General features: G+C 37.7%; 1 protein-coding gene across 1 annotated transcript; it reads left to right on the top strand.

Annotated features, from left to right (window-relative positions):
* The first annotated feature begins 3620 nt into the window (after nt 1-3620).
* On the top strand, nt 3621-25244 carry drd4-rs (dopamine receptor D4 related sequence). Its single transcript, XM_082167847.1, has 6 exons — nt 3621-4169; nt 15882-16040; nt 16372-16646; nt 19314-19426; nt 21224-21927; nt 23572-25244. Exons 3-6 carry the CDS (start codon nt 16410-16412, stop codon nt 23772-23774), a joined length of 1257 nt encoding a protein of 418 aa, XP_082023973.1. The 5' UTR covers nt 3621-4169; nt 15882-16040; nt 16372-16409; the 3' UTR covers nt 23775-25244.
* The last annotated feature ends 174 nt before the right edge of the window (nt 25245-25418 follow it).

Genomic DNA, 25418 nt, shown 5'->3' with positions numbered 1-25418 from the left:
TAATACATTTAAAAAATAATTTACTTCACAAACAAACAACCAAAGTCCCGACTGTGAACATGGGAGATCTTGCAAAATCTCGTTCATGGACCTGTGCTAACATGAACGAACAATGATAAGTTGTATTTTTATTAACTAACTTTAACAAGGACTAATAAATATTGTAAAAAAAATGTATTGCTCATTGTTAGTTAATGCATTAAGCAATGTTAACTAATGGAACCTTATTGTAAAGTGTTATCAAAATTTGATTTACCGAAATCCGAATTTCAGTAGTTTAATTTTTCATAGCGTTTTGTTCATATTTTTTTCCTTTTACTTCTCCTTTCTATTATGCATGTGCAGTGTTTTGCTTTATTCTGTGCTCTGCTGTGTAAACATAACCGGCATCACACTCAATCAGCCTTTCCAGAAAAAAAAGGTGACCTTAGCTTATAGGTCAGATTGACTGGTCAAAGTGCTTTTTTAATTTGGGGTCCCGTGCAGCTCACGTTTGATAGGATTCCTGTGCTTTATCAGCAGGCAGCAAATGTTCAGCAATCCATGTTTTCCTTATCTGTGTTTAAAGAGGTTTAGAGAAGTTGTTTTGATTCCTGCATCCAAAAACGCTTGTTAATCTACACACACATGAGCAAAATGGTCTTCACATGCATGCGCAACCTGCAGGGTCTTTCACATTGCCAGGAAATTGTATGGCCAAAGGGGCCGGAAGTCATTTTTAGGCAACAATAAGCGACTGTTTAATACAAAGTTGTGCTTTAAAATGTAAATGTGCTTAATGCAGTGCAGTGGCTCTGAATGTAACACTGTCCAATGGCAATAACAGTGAGCAAAGTTCCAGAGGTAGTCAAAATGCTGGTGAAAAATCAAAAGAGAAAACAACAGCTTCATTACCCAATCAATTCAATAACTCCTTTCATGTTCACATACAGGCCACAAATCAGCCTGAATGGATCAAACTTTTGAAAATGGATGGATGAATTAGAGTAAACAACTCACCCACTGAGATATTACCACTTTCAGTCACGTCAGAAAAATGTACTTGACATGACTTGAAACGTGAAATGATCTGCAAGCGAGTAATTTTTCAGCGAGCTCTCAGCTTTCAAATTAAAGCTGAACCTCTGTGCCTGCAATCATTTTGTAGTGTTTACAGAGGATTTGTTGACTAATGGTCTGAAGAGGAGGTGACTAAACGAAAAACAGTTAGAAGCAACAAATAAAAACTACATTTATTAAAGATACTGCGAATATAGAAATATATAAAATGTTAAAATATATCAAATGTTTTAAAATTCATACATTATAAGACTTTGATTTGATTTTAATTAATAGAAACTTACAAAAATATAAAACAATAATTGGCAATGTTTGGTGGTGTTAGGAAACGTTATCTAGGAAATGGTATAAACATCAAATCAAACAAGAAATGTATCTATAAGCACTACTGTTCAAAAGTTTGGGGTCAGTAAGATAAAAAAATACAAATTAAATTCTGCAAGGACACAATAAATTGATCAAAAGTGACAGTGAAAAATGAAATATTTATAATGTTACAAAAAATATTTCAATTGCTGTTTTGAACTTTCTATCAAAGAATGCTAAAAAAAAAAAAAAACTACCACGGTTTCCACCAAAATATTAAGCGGCACAACACTGATAATAATAATGTTTCTTGAGCAGCACGAAACAATTTCTAAAGGATCATGTGACACTGAAGACTGGAGTATGATGCTGAAAATTCTGCTTTTTTTAAATCACAGGAATAAATGCACACAAAAAAAAAAGAAAGAAAAGTCTGGATGAAGTCGTGTTATATTTCCGTTATCTGTCAGCTCGCTTTCTGATCGGGTATCGTTTCTTTTCACGTGACAATCTACAGAGTGTGTGCGCATTTGTCCTCGGGGTTCCCCTCACAAAACAGGATTTCTGATCGTAAATATAACATGTTGGAATTTTACGATTCGCGATTGGTGCGGCCCCGATGTTATTCCGAGCAGATTCAGTCACTCGTAAAACACACCTCACATCACAGGAAAATCTGATAAGATTATCTGTAGAACCATCAAGATAATCAGGACTTTACCTAGGATTGTCGGAAGGGGAGAATTGACCCTTCGCTAAGCCCCGCCCTCCTTAGTTACAGTTGCTAAGCCTGACAAGCTTTCGTGCCTGGCACGTCTATTACAGTATGTATGCACCGGTGTCAGACATTCCCAAGGAGATAATTTGTAATTTTTGGCGAACAGGTGAAATATCTGAGAGAGCAAGACAAAAGGGACTGCAGTATGCATTCGAAGGATATATCCTCGATATAATATGCAACCGATTAGAGAATAATTGTACCAAAATTGAAGCTAAAGCTTATAGGTCCCAGCGCAAGCAGCAGCCGACTCATAAGCTGACCATTCAAATGGGAAACACACAAATTGAGGAACAGCTATGTTCGTGCACAGCAGGGTAAGTGAAATTTGAAAATAATCTAATAATTATAAATCCAACAGCTTATCCATAAGTCTTGTGCAATAAACACAAGACATTAGCCTGACCACTTTGCAATGATAACATTCTCCCACTTATATTTTTAGCGCGCCAGGCTACTGCTCACACGTCGTGGGTCTAATCTACAACATTTAGTTGTGAATGGGGCCTCCCACACTGCTTGATCCACGCCCGGCATTTCTTCCCTTGGGTTTTAAGTTTCGGGAAGGAAAAAAATTCCAGCCCCCTGTCCAAACTTTTAGGATACCGGGTATTAGATTTGCACAATCCATACGCACAACACTTCGGCATGTTTCCCTCGCTTGAAAACTTGCCAAACCTCCCGCGCCTAGTTACGGTTGCTAAGCTACGATTGGCCTGTGGCGGTTTTCGGGCGTGGCTTAGCGAAGGGTCAATTGGGCCCACAATCGAGCCGATTATCTTGTAGTGTGTGGGTGCCTTAAGACATTTTGTTGGCAAAGATAAAGGTTGTGGGCTGAGTCTGGGCAGGTATTACCCTGACAAATGCATTTGTTGGAAGGCAATGGGTTCACCACCCACCCATCTGGTTTGTCAGATCCATATGTCTCACACTCTTACACAACATCCCACCCCACACACATACATTTTCATCTGTCCCTTAAAATATCCACTCAAGGGTAAATAAGCACAATTGTGTTTGCATTACGGGTCATACGCCAAGCTCAGGAACGTTTACTGTTCTAAAAGCTCAAACAGATCTATATAAAAGCAACCAAAAAGGGTCACGGCAGGGCCGGCCGCCAGAACCAAAGCAAACAAAACCTAATTGGTTGTTATCAGATAGATAATGCAACTGAACACTGGAGTCAAAGAAGCCATCCCTGCCTCTTCCCTTTGAGCATATTTACCAGCGAGACATGAAGGACATGCCTCACATTTAGTACCCTCTGTCCTGGGCTCAAATTGAGCAGTTTTGCATGTCAGAACCCGAAGCTCATACTGGGTCAGTGATTGGTCAACAGCTGTTCTGAGACACACATCACAGAGAGGGAGCTCAAATTATTCATCTGTCAACCAATCACAGCCACAAGTGCACCACGGCCAATTAAACGTTGGGAGAGAGAAAGAGAGACAGACAGAAAGCACGAGACCGAGTGAGAAAAACTGAAGAAAAAGAAAGAGAGAGAGAGACATGTGTAAAGAGGACCGATGAGAGAAAGAAGAAAAGATACACATAAATAGACCAAGAAAGGAGTCACAAGGTAAGAAGGAAGAGAGAGAGAGAGAGAGGTGAGAAAGAGAGAGGGAGTAACTGATAGAGAAGCAGAAAGCATGTGGCGCACAGACAGAAGAGCGGAGAGAATGAGAGCGCTCTCTCACCCCGTCTCCGCAGACATGCAGCAGCTAATGAACTAAGAGAGCGAGAGACGGCACGTATAAAACTAGCGGATGCGCTACCTGAGGAAACTTTCTGACACATAAGAGTCTGTCAGAAAAGATCACTGCGTTGCACACAGGGGAAAAAAAAAGCTCTGCTGGAAGACGTGCTTCTCTCATGGAGAAAAACGTAAAAGCTGAGACAATGGGAGACTGAGAGGGACACTCTTTTGACCTCTGATGCGCTGACACCTTTGGGGACGGGAGAGTGTGTTTAATGGATTTCTGACATTTTCCTGTGATGGTTTTCTGTCCATTTTGAGTTTCAGGTAAGAACATTTGTCTCAAGTTTTTCTATTTACCTGAATGCTAGACTTAACCGTAATAACCTAAAGTGAGGCAAATAAACGAAATGAGGAAAACATGACAAGATAAATGGTGGTCTGTTCGTGTTAGATTTTACATCTTCGTTTTGGGTGAACCAGAAACATTTGCCTTTTAAATTATGCAAATGACAAACAAAATTCATGAATATGAATGAACGCAGACTTATCTGCACAGAATTTAGACAGGGCTCAAGGTGTATCAGTACAAAGCTTTTCTGCTTGAATGAATTCTCCCTTATTTCTGCGTTTGATCACAACTACAAATGAGACTAATAGACATGACCTGAACCAAAACGCTGGAAAAGTGACAACCAAATTATGATGAAATCCTCATAATGCTCAAAGCTGCTATTTTGTTCATGCTTTCATTAATAATAACTATATATATATGAAGAATTCAGATGCAAAAGCCTCTAAGTGCCATCTGAAATTTTCTTCTAGAATGATAATTTTTATCAAGCTTGTATATTTAAGTTCAGTAATTTCACTTAAATGACAATTCATAGGTAATTTTCATTGCCATTTAAGTGAAATTACTGAACTTAAATATACGAGCTTGATAAAAATTATCATAGAAGAAAATTTCAGATGGAACTTAGAGGCTTTTGCATCTGAATTCTTCATATATATATTATTAATGAAAGCAAAACTGACAAACACTAAAATAATATACTGACACATTCACATGTGAAAAAAGACTAAATGGACAGTGTTTAAATTTAAGACAAATTTCAAACAAATTTAAGACAACAACTACTAAAATAAACAAAACATCTAAACCAAGTGAAGAGAGACAATAATTACATGGATTAAAACAATTACAGGTGTGTTTTGAGAAAAGTTATTTAAACTAAAGCTACTATAAAAGGCAACCATCAGTACATTGAAAAACAGAAACTGGATGCTGGTGAAAGATTTGTATTTATTTTATGTCCAACTGTATTCACAATAAATCAGAATATAGTGATTATTTTTGAGTAGTGACTCCTGGTCCCCAATACACTTTCACTAAATCTAAATCTCCACTGAGATCATTCCAACACAATCTCATGGCAATTTGCAAGTATTTTATATTTTGATGAATTGGTGGCTAATTCGTAGGAATGATCTACTTACACCCTGCTGATGGTAAGGTTTAAAGGTTGGCCTTCATGCTGCTTGCTTTTTTTTCTTCTAAAAATCATACGTTTTTGTACGAATCACATCGTACAAATTCATACAAATTTGCCAACTCGTAAAATACTTGTTTTCCCATGAGATTGGGTTGGGTCATTCACACTATTCACACACTCAAATTAAGTACAAATTGCACACAATGCTCTGATATGAGCATCCGTTTTTAGAAACCATAGCAACTCAACACACACACACACAGTGCCCGACCGTGGGTCCGGTGCCAGATCAATCTTTCCCCTCCACCCCCCACCACTGTCACGCTGTTGTTGCTGTGCACACAGCTGGTCAGAAAGACACATTAGGTTGTCGTTTCCTCTGGTGATAGACATTCAGTGAAGCGGGTCCAACAGCACCATGCTGTGTTCTGCTGCATCCAGACAGGTGGCTGTAATGCAGTCCGGGCTGTTTAGCACCTGTTGCTCAGTACGTACGAACTGCCTTCAAAGAAACACGCCTCTGCTCGGCATCTGCAGAACATTGATCAAGTCTATTGCACTTGCCCAAACGTTCATCCAATGACCCCATCAGCCCCTTAAAGGAAGCCTGTGGCTTTTAATTGCATCTATGGTCTTGTAATGCCACCACCATGAGATGTTATGGTTCTCTACATGATTGGTAAGAAGCCCAGGCAATTAAATTCTTTATGCGATCTGGCACTAAAATCCATAGGTTGGTTGCTATGGTACTGCGGATCGCAAGTGGGCGGACTTTTTATTTATTGCCCAACCTAGTCCCATAGCAGCCTCTTCCTCCCATTGTTCAGTGTAATATACACAATTATGCTACATGTCTGAAGAATCTCTTGAGAGGTGCAGGAAGTAGATCAGTATGCTATTTAAGGCCCTTGGTGATGACTGTCAAACACCTCTCAGCACTGAGGGTTGAGAATAGATTATATCATTACCATATGCTTGAGGAGGAAATGCATTGGTTGCATTCAGTATATAAAAACACACATGCAACTTGCGGAGAGACTGAGGTCAGGAGTAGAAGGATTCTTTGGCTGATTTTTCTAAGAACAATGTGGTCCTGGAAAAACACTGCTGTCGAACACTGTCCAATACTCAGACTGGATTCTTAATAATTAATTTTGGGGAACTCTCTTTGAAATTGTAGCTTGCTAAACTCATAATTGGAAGTAGTAAAGCTACATTTAAGTAAATTAAGATGACAGCATGTTTTTATAAGTAAAAATATAAATTATGATTTAATAAAATCTGTATTTTTTAATAATTTAAAATTAATTTGAATGAATGAATAACTGATTCTCAATTAGGGTAACACTATCAAACTTGAACAGAACAATTTACAGAGTCGTATCATTTTTGGAATCTGTTGATTCAATAGAATGAATCAGACTTTCCAGTTCTACATAAGAGAGAGGATCACTTAGGATTCAATGATTCACTATAATGAATTCCAGTGCTATATATGACAGAGAGAGAATCATATTCATTTGGAATGAATCAGATTCACTACAATGAGAGAGAGAGAGAGAGAGAGGGGATCATTTAGGATTCACTAGAATGAATAAGATTCAGTAGGCTACAATGAATCAGACCTTTTAGTGCTAAATATGAGAGAGAGGGGATTCATGTAGGATTCACTAGAATGAATCAGAATCACTGCTGTGAATCAGATTCACTACAATGAATCAGCCATTCTAGTACATATGAGAGAGAAGATCATTTAGGTTTCACTTAAATTCATGAGCTGAACTCAAAGATCTAAGACTTTTTCTATGTACACAAATGGCCTATTTCCCTCAAATATTGTTCACAAATCTGTCTAAATCTGTGTTACTGAGCACTTCTCCTTTGCCGAGATAATCCATCCACCTCACAGGTGTGGCATATCAAGATGCTGATTAGACAGCATGATTATTGCACAGGTGTGCCTTAGGCTGGCCACAATAAAAGGCCACTCTAAAATGTGCAGTTTTATCACACAGCACAATGCCACAGATGTCGCAAGTTTTGAGGGAGCGTGCAATTGGTATGCTGACTGCAGGAATGTCCACCAAAGCTGTTGCCCGTGAATTGAATGTTCATTTCTCTACCATAAGCCGTCTCCAAAGGCGTTTCAGAGAATTTGGCAGTCCAACTGGCCTCACAACCGCAGACCACGTGTAACCACACCAGCCCAGGACCTCCACATCCAGCATCTTCATCTCCAAGATCGTCTGAGACCAGCCACCCAGACAGCTGCTGCAACAATCGTTTGCATAACCAAAGAATTTCTGCACAAACTGTCAGAAACCGTCTCAGGGAAGCTCATCTGCATGCTCGTCGTCCTCATCAGGGTCTCGACCTGACTGCAGTTCGTCGTCGTAACCGACTTGAGTGGGCACTTTGGAGAGGTGTTCTCTTCACGGATGAATCCCGGTTTTCACTGTACAGGGCAGATGGCAGACAGTGTGTATGGCGTCGTTTGGGTGAGTGCTGATGTGAACGTTGTGGATCAAGTGGCCCATGGTGGCGGTGGGGTTATGGTATGGGCAGGCGTATGTTATGGACAATGAACACAGATGCATTTTATTGATGGCATTTTGAATGCACAGAGATACCATGACGAGATCCTGAGGCCCATTGTTGGAGGAGTGGATTGAAGAGCCGTTGAAGAGAAGTGGACCAACATTCCACAGGCCACAATCAACAACCTGATCAACTCTATGCGAAGGAGATGTGTTGCACTGTGTGAGGCAAATGGTGGTCACTGACTGACTGGTTTTCAGAACCCCCTGGACCTCCCCAATACAGTAAAACTGCACATTTTAGAGTGGCCTTTTATTGTGGCCACACAATATATAATTTATAATTTATATGTGTGTATATATATATATATATATGTATATGTGTGTGTGTATGTGTGTGTGTGTTAGAGAGAAAAAAGATCATCATTTATTATTCACTACAATCAGATTCACTAAAATGAATCAGACTTTCCAATATATTGGAGAGTGAACCACATAGATGAGCACGTTTGATTATTCCCTCAGTTTACACAAATTAGAAAATTAGTACAGGCATGAGCGGGTGAGTTTAAACTGAAGATCTAGCCTGGGTGCTTCTTCTGAACTTACTTAGAGATAAAACAGAGCTGAATCTAAATCCTGGTTAAAAGGGCAACCCACATTGTTGGATGCCAGGTCTGTAAATCCATTGAGAAGCTGAGATCAAGCAGGAAAAGGTCAATCATATCTTGTACTTATATAGGCCACTTTGCTCCGTCTGGCACAAAGCCGACGGGACGTAAATACCTGGCACTGAGAAACATTGAAGCTGGGGTATTTCGAAAATAATCTGACCATGGAGAAGAGAGTCTGATGTGAGTGTTTGAGTGTGATAGAGATAAGTTCACTCATTGAAGAGCCATCCAGGCAGATGGTCCCTAGATCACAGCAGGGGCCGCTCTCATGGAGTAAAGCAAGGCTTGGTCGTGACGAAAAAGAGGAAAGAGAGAAAAAGAGAAAAACGAGATGCGTTAAAGAAACAGAAGGAATTCATCAATATGATGATCCACTTCATTTTTTACTATATTGCTGTCTATGTTCAGAGACTTCCATTTATACTGTATTAGAAAAACTGCAAGCTTGATTTTTAATTCAATTCACATTTATTTTTAATAGCGCTTTTTACAATACACATAATTTCAAAGCATCTTAAAAGAAAATGCATGTGTCTACATTACAATTTAGAGTGATCTGTTATCAATTTTTAGACACAGGCAACAAGCAACTTTTTATAAGCTATTAAAATATTATCTAGATTATCAAATGAATTAATATTCTGTTCCTCAGACTGATTCCAACCCATATTATATCTAATCTGCTTCTGCCATCGGAATAATTATTTCACTTTAAAATTGCTTTGTCCCATGATTTCTATTTTTTTTTTTTTTTCTCCATCTCAGACCTTCTAATTGACAGTCCGAGGGCGGCGTTTATTAGAGTGTGACCTCACATTAATCGCAGCTGTGCTGGGTCCACCGAACCGTTGAGTTTATTCACAGCTCTAATGATATTTCACCATGTGGGTGCCTACAAAATGTCCCTAACTGGAATAGAGGAGATCTCAGTTAAAGGTATAGCGGAGGATGTTTTACTTCCTGGTGGGTAGTCTAAACTATTGGTCCTCCTAATTGTCAATCATTCTGGTGAATCAATCAAACTTTTCAAAAAGTGGAGAGGGCGGGTTTTATCTAAAATTTGGAAAGATCCTCCGCTATACCTTTAACTTTTGTAAAAAGGTTCACAAAATATAAAGCGTGGGTTATCTCCGTAATACCACACCCTTCACACACACAGCACAGTAAAACTGTGAATTGTATTTTGAATTGTTCAGAATTGTGTGTCGAATGCTAATTGACCAAACGAGAGAGTGAGATTGTGAGAGGGACTCTAGATAAGCCGGCAGTTGATCTACAAGACTTAAAACATGAAAATCAATGACCAAGATCTCACAGCAGGGCAATTATCATGAGGCACATGTAGTGGATGAAGTACATTTGACAGTTTTTTGTTCATATATCTGTCAGCTTGAAATGAATTGAAGCTGAAATCTTATCAGGATCTGTCTTAGGATGACGCCATTTGACAAAGTGAATGCCCATCGACAGCTTTTGTCGATGACATCAGAAGCATGTTTAATTAACCTCTGACATTTCACAGTGATTAGCTCATTATTAGCTTAATACATGGACTCACATACACATATCAGTTTGTGGGAAATAAAGTACCAGTGTTAGCACAGCTGAGAAAAATAAAACATTTCCATGTAAGAGAAAGACGTCCAGGATTTCACGCGCCACCCCGCTAATGCTAATGCTGTTATATGTATATAATACCTAATCTTTAATTTTGATCAATTGTTAAGGCTACCATTTCAATGGCCTCGGTGCTAGAATTAGGCTGGTAAGCATGGCCTATCCCTAGCTGGAATGCCATATCTACACCATTAAGGTGTGGTCACATTAGCCAAATTTTGGATCAAATTTTGAGGACAAAAAATGTCCATTGTCAGTAGTGTAGCAATGCATGAAGCACAGCTCACACAGAAGTCATTTTAAAACCAAGCAGCTTGGCTGTTGTTTAACATGGCAAATCCACGAGACCAGCAAAATCTGTGTGGGAAAATGTTTCGCCCTTGCGTGAAATTTCATTTTTAAACCTTATTTTAAATTTCCCAAACTTTATTGGGATATAATTTTCTTGTGGATCCTGACTGATGAGTCAAATGACAAATATGGCTCAGCTGAATGTCTAAAACATTGACAAAGAGACACATATGTGCCTGCCAAAAAGTACCATTGAGATGAATGCTAATGCTAACAGATAGCTTAACTCCCACCAGATATTATAGATCCCTTTGCTCAAAGCTAGCTGTAATAAACTAAAAAAGTACTAAATTCTAATTTTGATTCGAAGTGAAATTTTTTTTAAATGCAGATTATTTTCGTAACCTATACACACATGTAGTGTTTTTATGTTTCATGGGGACTTTTCATAGACGTAATGATTTTTATACTATACAAACTGTATTCCGTCCTCTAACCCTAAACCTACCTACTTTCTGCATTTTTACATTTTCAAAAAACATGTCTTAGTATGATTAATAAACTGTTTTCTTCCATGGGGACATTTTGTAGGGTTTACCAGCTCAGTATACACTATACATGCATTAAACCTCTTTCGCAGACCTGCATAAGTAATATTCAATATTACTCGGTAAAAAGTGGTTTTAATTTAATTGAACACTATAGCTTCTATCATTGGAAATAACTGTAGAGTCAAATTAGCTAAAATTATAATGTTGGCGATTTTAGGCAGGGCAAAAATTAAATGTAGTCAACCTGACAAAACTTTATCTAGTAGGAATGACTAAATTAATTTAAGTTCATACAACAAGATTACACTAAATCATTTCAAACAAATTAGATTTTGTTGGAAAAATGTAATTCATTTTCGTGGTAAAGTTAATTTAATCAAGTTCGTTCAACAGCTTATTTTTTTGAGTGAGGACACACACAAGCAGGCGCACACACACGCACACAGTTAAAAAACTGTAGCCATTTTCTACCTTGTGACCTTATCCTCTTGTTTTCACACTTTCCCTTCACACAAAAAGCACATACGCCATCCCTTCCCTTAACACAGATCATTGCCTCGCCTCCCTCTGGAGCTTTTATTGTCGTGGTGAATATCTCCACATTTATCTCTCCTCTTGCTCCGTCAGTGTTTTCCTGTAGAGCCTCATGGCTATAAATCTTCAAAAAGACATCCAGCCACACAAAGGAAATGCCACAGGCCATCACCTGATCTGTTGCCTCTCAAGACGTCTCATGAATCAAACCATTTAAGGGTGAAAAACACTTTCTGTCAAGATTTTTCCTGAACCGTGACATAAAAAGATGACCAGCTCAAATAGAGAGGCATTGACAGGTGAGATGCCTCAGGTTCACCGTCTTCTTTTCTCTGCTGCAATTTAAAAATAATTCAATCAATAAAAGACACTTTACAAACCTTCAATAAGGCAGCACTTATACTATGCAAACATTATTAATGGACTGAATGATCACAATAACAATACAAAAGTTTTTGAACACCTACGGAAAGACTGGTGCTCTCTGATTAGCTTAGAAAAAATAACTATAATAAAGAGAGAGGAAAGGCAGTAATTACCTTGATCACTATTCATTGTCCCCGTTGGAGGAATGTAGCAGCTCTGACATTCCTTGTCTATAATTAAAACCGGCTGCCATCGCTGGTGACGGAACCTTATTGGAGGTGAGGACGATATCTCAATACTAAAAGACGCTTTTAATTGAGCATAACTGAGAAAGGGAAATCAGTAATGGTTTGGAAGTCCAAAACAATAGTAAGAGAGAAATTAATGCAACACATGGCCATAAATACATATTTCCCTAACAGAAAACATAGGCTATATATAGTTTTTTTTAAAGTTTTTATTTATCTATTTATTTTACAAAGGAGGACGTCCTTTGAATATCCCTAAATTTCATGTTGGGTTATACGCAAAGTGTGGGACAGAGCTAAATATTACCATTTAGTTCATTTATATAATCTACTTACTATAATGAATTAAATATCAATATTCTGTACAGACAGGATAGGATACAGAAATGTTATGTTTAAAACATGGTAGTTTTCATAGTAGCATGTAACATCTCAAACACAGAGTTTGCAATTCCAATGCTCTTAAGAGAAGTCATTGGAAAGAAATGTACGGTTACACTTTATTTGAAGGTGTCATTGTTACAGTGTAATTATATATTTAAGGACTGAGTAATATCAATTAACAACATGTACTTAATGGTAGGATTAGGATTCGGTTGAGGGTTAGTTGCATGTAATTTTGCATAAATGAGTCAATGACTGTTATTATTACTATGGCAAGTACATGTAACATATGTAACAAAGGACACTGTAAAATAAAGTGTTACCAAATGTACATTGAAAACCAATCAACTTGGATGTAATTTACGAGTTGAATCTTGTATAACCTATAACATTCTTAAAAATGCTTAACTTATTTTGATGAATTAAAGCAAATTTAAAAACATATGTTGTCATAACTTACTGATCATATAATTTTTTACTTTGTACTGTGCTCTTGGAAAGTGCAGAACACAAACGTTCTCAGAAGGTCAGAGAATGTGAAGCCTCTAAATGGCGCTTCTGCTAAAGAGACTAATTCTTAAATCATTCCACCTGTAATGAAACGACCTTTCTGCATGAACTTAATCTCAATAAAGTGTCTCATATTGGCCTCATATGTGGAAAATCAAACAGTTCATGCTTAAAGGTGGAACGTAATGAGATGCAACCTTCCGAATCCTTCTGCTCTAGGGCGGACGTCAATGTGACATTGGCATTTTAAACTTTCTAATGAAATTATTTTAGGTCTCCTCTGGCAACAAGACAGATGGAAGCTATTTGTGCTTTGACGACTCTTGGGGAGAGACGTTCTGGGACAGGGATGAGATGGCTGTTGCAGGTTTTGTTATCCATGTGCCTTGTCTGAAACGTTCCGGTCTGACAGACTTACACCAGGGTGTGTTAGTGACTTTTTCTTCTTTCCCCTGCTGTTCCCATTACCCAGGGATGTCACAGGATGACATTTACAGGCAGAACGCAAGGTACGAGAGGCATGAGGATAGATTACCAGATTGACAACTGCCAGTGGCACGCTGTGTTTGTTTACCTTTGTACTTTGGGAGAGATTAAAGAGTCATCACACAGTGCTTTTTAGATATCTGTTAATACCCGCACAATACGGGCTACATGATCCATGCAGTGAGAAAACTTTGTGGCGCATGGACACAAACTGAACGGCATATTAATCTGACACTTCTACAAATCAACTGACAGTTAAAGTAAAATCTACTTTCAAACCATAAAAGTGAATTTCAGTTGAAATTGGCCACAACCCACAGCATGTTCAGTCTCAGAAAAATTGGTACAAAAGCAATGGGATGGTACCCTTAAAAAGGTTCTAATATGTACTATTTAGGTACTGATATGTACACTTTTGGTACCAATATGTACCTTTAAGGAACCAATATGCACTCTTTAGGTACAAAGGTGTACCTTTTGAAAGTGACAGGTTTTGTACCTTTTCTTATGAGAGTTTTGAATACAGTGACGGGAAGAGGAATTTCTTAAAAATGTAAAATCTAAATTCAAAAAGTTCAAAATTCAACTCCATGACACAAAACTTACGTTTCAAATCATAAATAATCACAAAAATAATTCTGACTAATAATGCCAATTATATATAATACAATTAATAATAATTAATTGATATGTAGAATTAAATTAAATTAAATTAAATTAAATTTAATTTAATTAAATTTAATTTAATTTAATTTAATTTAATTTAATTTAATTTAATTTAATTACACAATGTTATGGAAGCTTGTTTTGCTCGCCATTGAGTGAAAATGTCAGAATGTTTCAGTTGTGACTAGCCTATTTCTCAGAATTACCACTTTATTTCTCAGAATTGTGACTTCATTTATTAGAATTGCGAGTATTTCTCATAATTTTTATTTCATTTCTCAGAATTGGGACTTTAGTTCTAAGAATTCTGACTTTATTTCTCAGAATTCTGACTTAATTTCTCAGAATTGCGACGTTATATAACATAAACTTGCAATTGAAAGCCATGAACTCTGAATTATGAGATATAACCACAATTTTAAGAAGGAAAAAAAAAGCCCACTTTTTTGTTATTCCGTGGCAGAAACAAGCTACCATACAATGTCCACCAAATTGTTTTCAGAAACGTTTAAATAAAAAATAAATATCGACCATTAAACGATTATACTATTGATTATTATTGATCTAGGATAAATAAAGCATCTTCCACCATTTCCCATAAAATTCAATTGTATTAAATATAAAATATGTATTAACTACCTAGAGGTGGCATTTAAAAAATGTGTCATTAATATCATCTAATATTTCTATAAATACCTCACACGTAAGTCATGCTGATAATAAATGTAATGATTTTAAAAACTACATAATTTATTTGAAATTCTTCCAGTTTCAAATTACTTCCTAATACTTACTTACTTTCCATACTTCCTTGATTTCAAATTAGAATTACAAATAGGAATCATGCTTAGAAATTAAATTGGAATTTAAAAGGCGTTCTCAATTTAGTCCGCAATGGCACACAACCCCGCTAACTAGCTCTACTAGACCACTATGAGAAAAAGCAAGAAATGATAACATCGACCCGAGAGGAGACTTCTCTAATTGAACATTTCTATTAGTTACCAAAGGGTGATGTGAACTGGAACGGTTTGATTGGGTTTTTATTTATGTACATGCTCACAAGTGCCTCCCGTCTTTATTGCGGTACACACACACACACACACACACACACACACACACACACACACACACACACACACACACACACACACACACACACACTGGAGGTTGTCATAGCAACCTTCACCTGTTGTTGCGAGAGGGGAGAATTTCAAACAGTCCGTTATCACAGAAGCAGAGCATCCTCTGATCCCATACTCCAACGTGTCTAACAGGGAATAAAGAAACCCAGACTTGACCCAAAATTTTAATTAATGATATATATTATATGCCCTTGCACCTCTTTAAATACTAATTCCAGAATGACACAATGATATAATCAGCCATTAAACCTGCAGTTATAGGGACCAGACCAGAAAACGAGTTACTGTGACGTGCAATAACAACTACAGATCAGTTTCGGCACATTTTAGCTTGTGCGTGAAACCACACAACCTTGTGACAGCAAAATGTGAAGTCTTCACAGATCTTCTGTAATTCAAGGGTGTCAAACTCCATCTTGCGTTCCTTTTTCAGCTTGATTATCACATCTACGCCATGTGCATTGCGGATGATGCCTATATAAAGCATAAAAGAAAATTCAATCATCACATTTCTTCTCTTTCAGCTCTTATCAGATCACATGAATGAAGTGTTAATTCTTTCAACATGGCCGCTGTGTACCTTGACGGAGAGAATCACCACTTCCAGAATGTGATTAGAACCCTCTCAGACGCCAGACATGTCGACAAACTCTACAATCCCCAACAGACCTGTCTGTTCGTGACAGTTTCAAGGTAAGAACTTTGCCTAGAATGAAAGCGAACTAGGCGAAGCAAACATCAGAATAAATTTACACCATAAAATTACAATATTGTGTTTGCAAAAGATGACAAATGGAGAGAGAGTGTGTAACTGTCGAAAAAAGAAGACGTATGACAGCATCTCCAAGCACTCTGCATATAAATGACTGTGAAATGAGGGCGCTTGTACATATTTACGGCTTCATCTTGTCATAATTCCTCTCCTCGTAACATATGGGCAAGAACGCAAACACGTATTAGCATACAATACACACACAAAATCCCAATCATCTCCACAAACTGTGTCAATCTTTCCCTCTTACAGATGTTGAATCCGGGTTGGCAGCTGAACTTCGGGGCACCATGGCCAATGTGACACCCAGTATAGACCCAGCGGTGGCCCACGAGGGGTACAACTACTTCGCGTTGATATGCGGCGTGCCTCTCATCCTCATCATCATCTTGGGGAACATCCTAGTGTGCCTCAGTGTGTTCACTGAACGCTCCCTCAAAACCGCAACTAACTACTTCATCGTCAGTCTGGCCGTGGCCGACCTCCTGCTGGCCGTGCTGGTCCTCCCGCTCTACGTCTACTCTGAGGTGAGTGCCGATGACAGACGGTAGACGGTCTAAACCCCTCCTCTATATCTCAGACTACTGATTTACTGATGCTTGTGAACCTCATCGCTCAAGGCAAATTGGGTGTTATGGAGTGTATTGTCCCCCAATCATCTGTCCTTTGTTTTAATCAATGTTGAAAAGATTTCAATAGAAGACGCTGGTACATTAAGCATTGAGCGCTACAGGGTTTCTGAGAACTTTCTGAGTCAATCAGGTGATGTTGAACTTGTAATGATTGCGGACAAGCGGAAGGTTTAAGCTGAATAAGAATTTAATCAATAAATGAGTCACTCAAATATCTACATTGTACCAAACAACCAGACTTCTTCTCTAACATAATTGAAACTGAAAACAAGCTGTTGAACTCGTGGACGTGAGCTCAGCAATGTTCAAATGAAGCATACGGCTCTGGCAATGGTTCACAGATCATCTGTTGTAGTAGCGGCGTATGCTTTGTTTCACTTGAAACGGGCCTCGCAACAGAAGGGGCCTCCGCTTGCTCTTGAAAAAAAGCCCCACTCCCCACCATCACGCAGCGCACACACCAGGGTTGGAAATTAACTAGGGCTTGGGGCAAAAATGGCACCAAAATGTATAAAAATGCTCCCAAAAACCAAGATATGGTGCAAAAAAAAGAGTCTTCAAAAAAGTTCTTGTTTTTAATATTTATAAGCAATATCACACAAGCCAAAGTGCCGTTTCCCCGAATATCGGCATATTTTTTATATAGCTAAGTTTGCATATGTGATGTCAGTAAACAACAAGTTTATAGGCTATTAGGTGACTTACATTTTAGACACAATATTGTCTGGTTTCCCTCTATTTTGTCAACGAAAATAGTTTACATTTACATTTACATTTATTCATTTAGCTGACGCTTTTATACAAAGCGACTTACAATTGCTATATATGTCAGAGGTCGCACGCCTCTGGAGCAACTAGGGGTTAAGTGTCTTGCTCAGGGACACATTGGTGTCTCACAGTGGATTCGAACCCGGGTCTCTCACACCAAAGGCATGTGTCTTATCCATTGTCTTATCCATTGCGCCACCACCACCACCACCAGTTCCAAACAGTAGAGCCATTGTGCGTCTCCGAGCGACACAGTTTCAGTTTCGTTACTGAATGAATCCCCGTTTTTGAACAAATCGTTCTAATGAATGACTCGACGACTCCCCCTAAACCCTCAATCCCTATTCCCTACATTAGTGTCCACTAATACAGTTCACTTGAAGAACTGAATGAAAACGAGGGAGCGAACTCGCTGTTGCGGTGCAATGTGGGATTGGATGAGTGCACTCAATAACGTCCACTATGGTTTCGGACACCACTACAAATGTTCCCTTGAATAATGCCCTAGGGTATAGGGGGCAATTTCGGATTCAGCCTCAGTCACTTCTGCTTTGTCCCTGAATGAATCAGCCGTTTTGAACCAATCGTTTGACTGAATGATTCATGAATCTGCCGCTTTTGATATGTTGTTAGGTTTGAACTTTCTGATTATCAGTAGATCTCATAAACTGCATCCTGTTTTACTTAATTCATTGAGGAAAATAATGTATGCCATCATTTTGGCTTGATTTTATGCATCTGGAAATTATTTGACTGTGAAATGGACTCTGTGACAGGTTTGCATGGATGAGGTTAAAAATAAGATGGCTTGACATCAACTGCAAAAGGAAAGTAATTTAAAAGGCAGTTATTCAAATTTTATATAATTTGTTTTTCTTTGGAATATTTGTGCATCAATGAAATGTTCACAATAACCAAAGGAACATTTATTATAATGTGCAGGGTCAGTTTTCTTTTCATGCTGCTTTATGCCATACAGTGTACACTTTGTACTTCAGGAAAATATTTCTAACGTCTGAGTTGCTGCCCTTGAAGTTTGTGTGTCTGTGAATTGAATCTTGATGCAGTGAGTGATTTCCCTCAGAGACTTCTTCTCTTTATTGTATGGTTAGTGAGTGAATCAACAACGGATTTGGTTAATGCTTTGAATGAATTCAATTGCAGTCAATCAAGACCATAGAGTGAAAAACACCTACCATCTTCTTCCATATGATCCTAATGACTAATGTGACCTTGAATCTGACTTTATAGAATAGCCCATTCAAAATTGTTGCCATGTTGAAAAACAATCTTGATGATAATATTCATATTTTTATATGTAGTATTATAATTGAGTAGTGAGTATTGGTACTTATGTTGTGCATTTATTTATTTATTTTATTCCTTTTTTATTGTATTATTATTTATAATAAACATGACTGTAAATGTGAATTAGCCAAAGGCTACTTTTAATCTATAGTCCCTGGACAGAATGTTATAGTAAAATTGAAATTACAAAATTATTAAAATGTTGTTATAAACATACAAGAAATAAAGAGAAAACTATGAATGTTCTTTAATATCCCACTGTAATTTGTGCTAATACTTAAAATAAATAAATAATTATAATTATATTTAAAACTAATTTAAGAAAATCACGTTTTTTTTTTTTTTTTTTTTTTTTTTTTTTTTACGCTTTTCCATTTAACATGCATGCAGTTGATGCCCCTGACAGGTATGGATGATTGTGTGTGTCCTGTTGTCTTACACTGTCTCTCCTCTCTGTCTATGCTTGTGTGTGTGGCGGTGTTTTAGTTCCTGGGAGGAATTTGGACCCTGAGTATGTACATCTGTGATGCCCTAATGACTATGGACGTGATGCTCTGCACTGCTTCCATTCTGAATCTATGTGCAATTAGTGTGGACAGGTGAGAGACACAGCCCACACACACTCACACACCTGCTCATGACCACTTTCTAAAAATAGCACAAACTTTGACTCTAACTTGCTTGAAATGAGACCCAATCACTCGTCAGCATTACGAATGCATTGGCAGCATGTACGCAAGCTGCAGAAATGATAAAAATATATAGAATGAACAGGGTAAAAAATTATTTACAGAGTGTTCTGTTGGAATTGTATTTGTCAATAAATACAAAAAATATAAAGAGTGGCACATAAAAGAGTCATTTGCATATTATGGGTATAAATTGAACAAGTAACACTTTACTTTTTATCTTTCTACATACCTTTATGGAAGCCCATTTCATCCATATAAAAAAAGTTATGCTTTGACATTTAAAGTCGGAATTATGAGACAAAATGTTGAAAATATGAGATAAAAAGTCATAAATGTGGCATAAAAAGTTATAATTATGACATGAAAAGTCGAGATAAAGTCAAAATTTGGACAAAAACAATTGACAAAAAGTAAAAATTGAGATAAAAGTAATAATTATGACATAAAATGAAAATATGTGATACTAACCATTCAAAAATTATTGACTTTATATCAGTTATGACTTAGTATCTTATAACTTTGACTGTTCTCTCATAATTATTACTTGGTATTGTAAAACTTCAACCTTTTATCTCTTAGTATCTCATAATTTTGACTTTTTATGTCACAATTGCGATTTACCAAAGCATGATTATTTTCTTATGTGGCGGATATACCCATAACATAGCATAAAATATTTTAACAAAAGAATAGTTTGTGCATTCAGATTATCTACTCATCTCTTGCGGTGGTCCCTAATGTTTCGGATGAATTTGTAATGATTTTTTAACATTCAGCTGGTCTGTTCTATGCCTCTCTGAGCGCTCACACACTGAATCTTAACTCGGTGGTTATGTGTGTTTGGGTGTCCAGGGATGCTAATGAAACCACTGAATTTCAAATGAATTTCATTACTTACACAGCGCATCAAGCATCACTGCTTCACATTAACAATATGAAACAACTTCAAGAGGTCCCAGACCAAGGCAAAACAGGGTCACTCCGTCTTTGACGCATAGGCTTCTAAAACAAAAGCGAGCTTGTCTCTGAAGATGAAAACAAAGGTTTAGGTCGAAAGGATGAATATGACTGAAAAGATGAATCAGACTTATGAGGTCTCATGCAATTTAAAATGATTGCACTAGAATCCTCCACTGTCTCAGCGGGTTTTTGTGATTAACGAACAAGAACAAAAAACATGCTTTATGGAGCTGTCAGTATGATTTTACGCATAAAAATAAGCTTATAGAAGCAAGCTAAAGTAACTGCGGTAAAAGCATACATATAACGGTAGAAAAGTAATGTCTGATTGAATGTTTTATCAATCTCAACTGACTCTGTGTGCAATATGAACGTCAAAACACTTTATCTACAATCCTGTCTTAAGGGGATAGTTCACCCAAAAATGAAACTACTGTTTTTGTTCATACAATGAACGTCAATGGGGACCAAAACAACGCTGGAAACTATATTCCAGTAAAGCCTGAAGTATACTTTCCATTTCCGTGTTATGCATTACGTAATTTTCGTCATCAGCACAGTCCTCTGATGTCAACAATGCATGCGCAAGAGATTTGAGGGTTTAAAACAAAGGTCTACTAGGTAGTGCATGGGCCAAATGCATCAATCTGCGCTCATGGAGTGCACTTTGAATGACTGGCTTTCTCAAATGTGCACTAGATGAAGTGGAACGTGCCTTAAACCTTCTCTGCATCTCTATTGCAGGTACATTGCAGTGGTGGTCCCTCTGAAGTACAACAGGAACCAGTTTAGTGTTCGTCAGTTGGTCTTGATCACAGCCACCTGGGTGCTTTCCTTTGGAGTAGCCAGTCCTGTCATATTCGGCTTGAATCAGGTTCCCAACAGGAACCCTCACGTGTGTAAGCTGGAGGACAACCAGTTTGTGGTCTACTCCTCCATCTGCTCCTTCTTCGTCCCCTGCCCTGTCATGCTCCTCTTGTACTACTGGATGTTCAGGGGACTAAGGCGATGGAGCTCTGGTCGTAGCCGCTCGCACCTCCACCGGCCACCCAGAGGGCGTAGGAGCCTGTCTTTGCGTCTGGGAGCAGCTCTGCAGAAGGAGAAGGGACGGGCGAAGGAGAAGGTGGTGTACCTCATGCCTGCAGGTCTCAGTCCGACATCTCTCACCACTACCCCGACTACTCCTGTCTCCTCAGCCAGTCCGGTTACCATTACCACAGACGAGCAGGCAGAAGGTCAGATGCCGGCAGCAGAGAGCGACCCCATGACCACTCAGATGGACAGTGTTTCGGACGCAGAGAACCCTGAGCGGGCCACAGAGGACGAGAGCGGCAGGGAGAACGGTGTGGGGAAAAAACATCGGTCTCACGCGGGACGCCGCCACAGCAAGAGCAACAGGGTGAGCGGACGGGAGCGGAAGGCAATGAAGGTGCTGCCCGTTGTTGTGGGTGAGTATCAATTCAGATCAAACTTTTGTAAACAACTTCTCTACAATAGACCAAGAGATCATCATTTAAATATATATATTTAAATGATGATCTATTTTATATTATTAATAATATAAACATATTAACATATATTGACTAAAGCTTACATATTATTAAAAATATATTTATTTAAATGTAATATTAATTCTCAAAATATAATTGCTCAGGTTTAATGCAGGTTTTGTAGCGTAACCTATGTCATTGGTAGATTTTCATGACCTTTTTTTTATTTGTCTCATGCACAATGGTACTGTATAGTCTAGCTTTCAAATAAACACAACAAACTAAAATCATTTTAATATGCAGCTTAAAATGCAAATTATATAATATAAATAATTATAATATACTGTTTAAAAATCTAAATTATCTATTATTTAATCTAAATAAATTATCGTTACAGATAAAGTGCAAATAAATAAATATAAATAATAATAAAAAAATAATAAAGAAATCTGAATAAATAATAATCATCTCTAAAATCTTTTTTATTGACCAAGGATATTTTGCTAAGGTGTTATTTCACCCTAAAATATAAATTCTGTAATCATTTACTCACCTTTTAACCATTTACTGTTGTTCTACACCCAATAAGATCTTTTTAGCATATTTTTGGAATTGTCCTTGTGTTTTTAAACATTTTGGGGGCATCATGAACATTCTCCTAAACATCTCCACCTGTGTTCCACAAGTTCATATGATTTGAAATTAGACAGAGTAAATTATGACATATATTTGATTTTTTAGTGAATTATCCCTTTAAGGCAGGGGTGTCCAAACGCGGTCCTGGAGGGCCACTATCAAGCTCCAACTTGCCTCAACACACCTGCCTGGAAATTTCTACCATGTAAGACCTTGATTAGCTGGTTCACGTGTGTTTAACTGGGGTTGGAGCTGAACTTTGCGGGACAGTGGCCCTCCAGGAGCAGGATTGGGGTGCCTTTAGGGAACTCCAGCTTCCAAAACAAATGCTGGTGAGCTGCTATGCTGGTCTTTTCAAACACTCAAAGTGGCTTGCCATGATCTGAGGTTTCTGAAACCAAAACTCTGCAGGTGTACATCAATGAACACAATGCGTGTTTGAATGTTCATTTATGTGAAAAATATTTAATGAAGTCATGAATAAATGCATGAGCAGAAACGAAACCCATGTCAATTATGATGAGGGCACTGCTAGAACGGCAAGCTCGGCAATGTATAAAAACTTTCTATGGCTTAATGTGACACCTGCTGCTCTTGGATTATTAACATGACAATTGCTTTTCTAACAGAAGTCCTGTAACATATAAAATATATAAGGCTGTTTCCAAGGCAATGAAAGCAGTGTGAAAGCAGTTTCTGACAGCATTCTGACCATATGTTCACCATTGTTGTTCTCCTCACAACTTATACAGACTGAAAACGTGGTGTTAGATCAGCTTGCAGCAACACAGTAGTATAAATGAAAAAATACAAAAAGCAGAATAAAAAGGTAACTGACACACCAAGGTGCCCAGAGAGAACAAAACAGACACATCGGGCAACTGTTATTTTTGCTGCCTGAAGCTTGTTTAATCATGTACCAATGTTAGAATATAAACTCCAATTTCTAACTGATCTCCTCCCCAGGTGTTTTTCTGGCCTGCTGGACTCCTTTCTTTGTGGTCCATGTGACTAAGGCGCTGTGCGAGTCATGTGACATTGGGCCAACGCTGATCAGTGTGGTCACATGGCTTGGTTATGTGAACAGTGCCGTCAACCCCATCATCTACACTGCCTTCAACGTGGAGTTCAGGAACGTCTTTCAAAAACTGCTCTTCTGTCGCTCCTGAGACCGAACGCATTTTGTCGTGCAAGGCTGAATTCATGATGATATTAAATCACTAAAAAACTAAATGAAAAAAAAAAAAAACACCAGGATGATCTGAGGAAAAGCGAATGAATGTTCAAAGGAAATTGAACATTACAACGGATTACCGAAAGGAACGAATGGACGTAGACTGGAACGTACTATTGGATTGTACCTGGAATGAGGAAAACTTCTGATGCCTTAGTTAACCGAACATTTTTGTTCTAGTAAAATGATTGCTTGAACACTACAGTAGATAACAGAATACTGTTGATTTCATAGCCCAGAGGCATAAAATATGTGAAAACGTCCACACTGAAGATAGCAGTCGTCTGTGTGTAAGTGATTGGTATCTGTGTTGATTTGATTATTTTTAAATGGATTTTCTTATCTTTTTTTTCTAAGGTTTTGTTTGTTTTGAAAAATTATGCAGATTGGACAGGCAGCTTTTTTCATAATTTAAGAGAAAGATGACACATTCAGATGTGTTCACAAGCTATGTTTGGAATGATATACTAGCATACTGCATACTTAGCAGTGTATTGCCTACTATTCTTAAAAATCGAATGCATTATGGCACACTTTATTTTGATGATCCCCTTTAGACATTCTATTGACTATAAGTAATGTTGCACCTACAAGTCAACTAACTCAGAGTATTAGTTGAGTTTTAGTAGACTGGTAGGGTTAGTGGAATAAGGGGTTATAGAATAAGTTGACGTACTTGCAAAGTTACTTATAGTCAGTAAAATGTTTGGGGAGCATCAAAATAAAGTAAAGCTGACAGTCTTCAAATATTATAATGTAGGTGCAACATTACTTACAGTCAATAGAATGTCCAACGTGGACCATCAAAATAAAGTGTTACCACTTTTTTTTTTTAAGTTGCATTCTACATTGTTGACTTTGACACATAGTTTACTACAAGTACAATTCAGTTATCATCATTTGAACATATATTTCAAGTAAATGTTAATGTATTCAAAGCACACAGTATGCATATATTATATTATATAATACTACTATACAATAAACTAGAAATATGTTGTCTACTAGAAGTATGGTAGTATGCTTATGCTATTCTGAACACAGCCCTTGACTTAAATGTGCACATGGTGAGATTGTTTATTACGAATTTTTAAGCCCTGTAAAACCATGCAAACATAGCAGGTGAAAGAGTGGCCTGTTAATCAGAAATCTCATTTTCTCACCTAAATCACTTTTAAACTCTGTTTAGGTAGAACATATGACGTTAAGGAGTTAATCATGTGGCTTCATACAAAGAGGAAAATGCGCCAGTTGTTGGGGGTGTATATACATTTGCCAAAATCAGTGGATGCATTTATTTGCCTCAGTGCACACGGTCTGCCAATTTAGTTTTGTTGCAAGTGTGATTCACAAAATGTGTACATGTGCTCAACAGTGACTGATAATTAAACTGCATAGCATGGGGGGATTGTGGGTATTGTCTTCGGTGGATTATAGTAAATGTGCTTCAAAGAATCAGTGTAAAGAGACTTGTGGAATGAGTATTGCTGTTGTTGTACAGGATCATCAGTGCATCTGTCACATTGTATGTGTATTCCTGCTTAAATTGTACAAATACCATTGATATATACATTGATGT

This window comes from Leuciscus leuciscus (genome assembly GCF_965113295.1).
Source record: "Leuciscus leuciscus genome assembly, chromosome: 4".
NCBI lineage: Eukaryota > Metazoa > Chordata > Actinopteri > Cypriniformes > Leuciscidae > Leuciscus > Leuciscus leuciscus.
Note: the sequence above shows the minus strand (reverse complement) of the source record. Positions and strands in the feature narration are given on the sequence as shown.

Excerpts from the sequence above, each read along its gene's own strand:
- drd4-rs (XM_082167847.1), top strand. The coding sequence starts at position 16,410 with ATGGCCAATGTGACACCCAGTATAGACCCAGCGGTGGCCCACGAGGGG. Across the intron at positions 19,427-21,223 it reads TGTGCAATTAGTGTGGACAG|GTACATTGCAGTGGTGGTCC; the intron begins GTGAGAGACACA and ends TCTCTATTGCAG. Across the intron at positions 21,928-23,571 it reads GGTGCTGCCCGTTGTTGTGG|GTGTTTTTCTGGCCTGCTGG; the intron begins GTGAGTATCAAT and ends TCTCCTCCCCAG.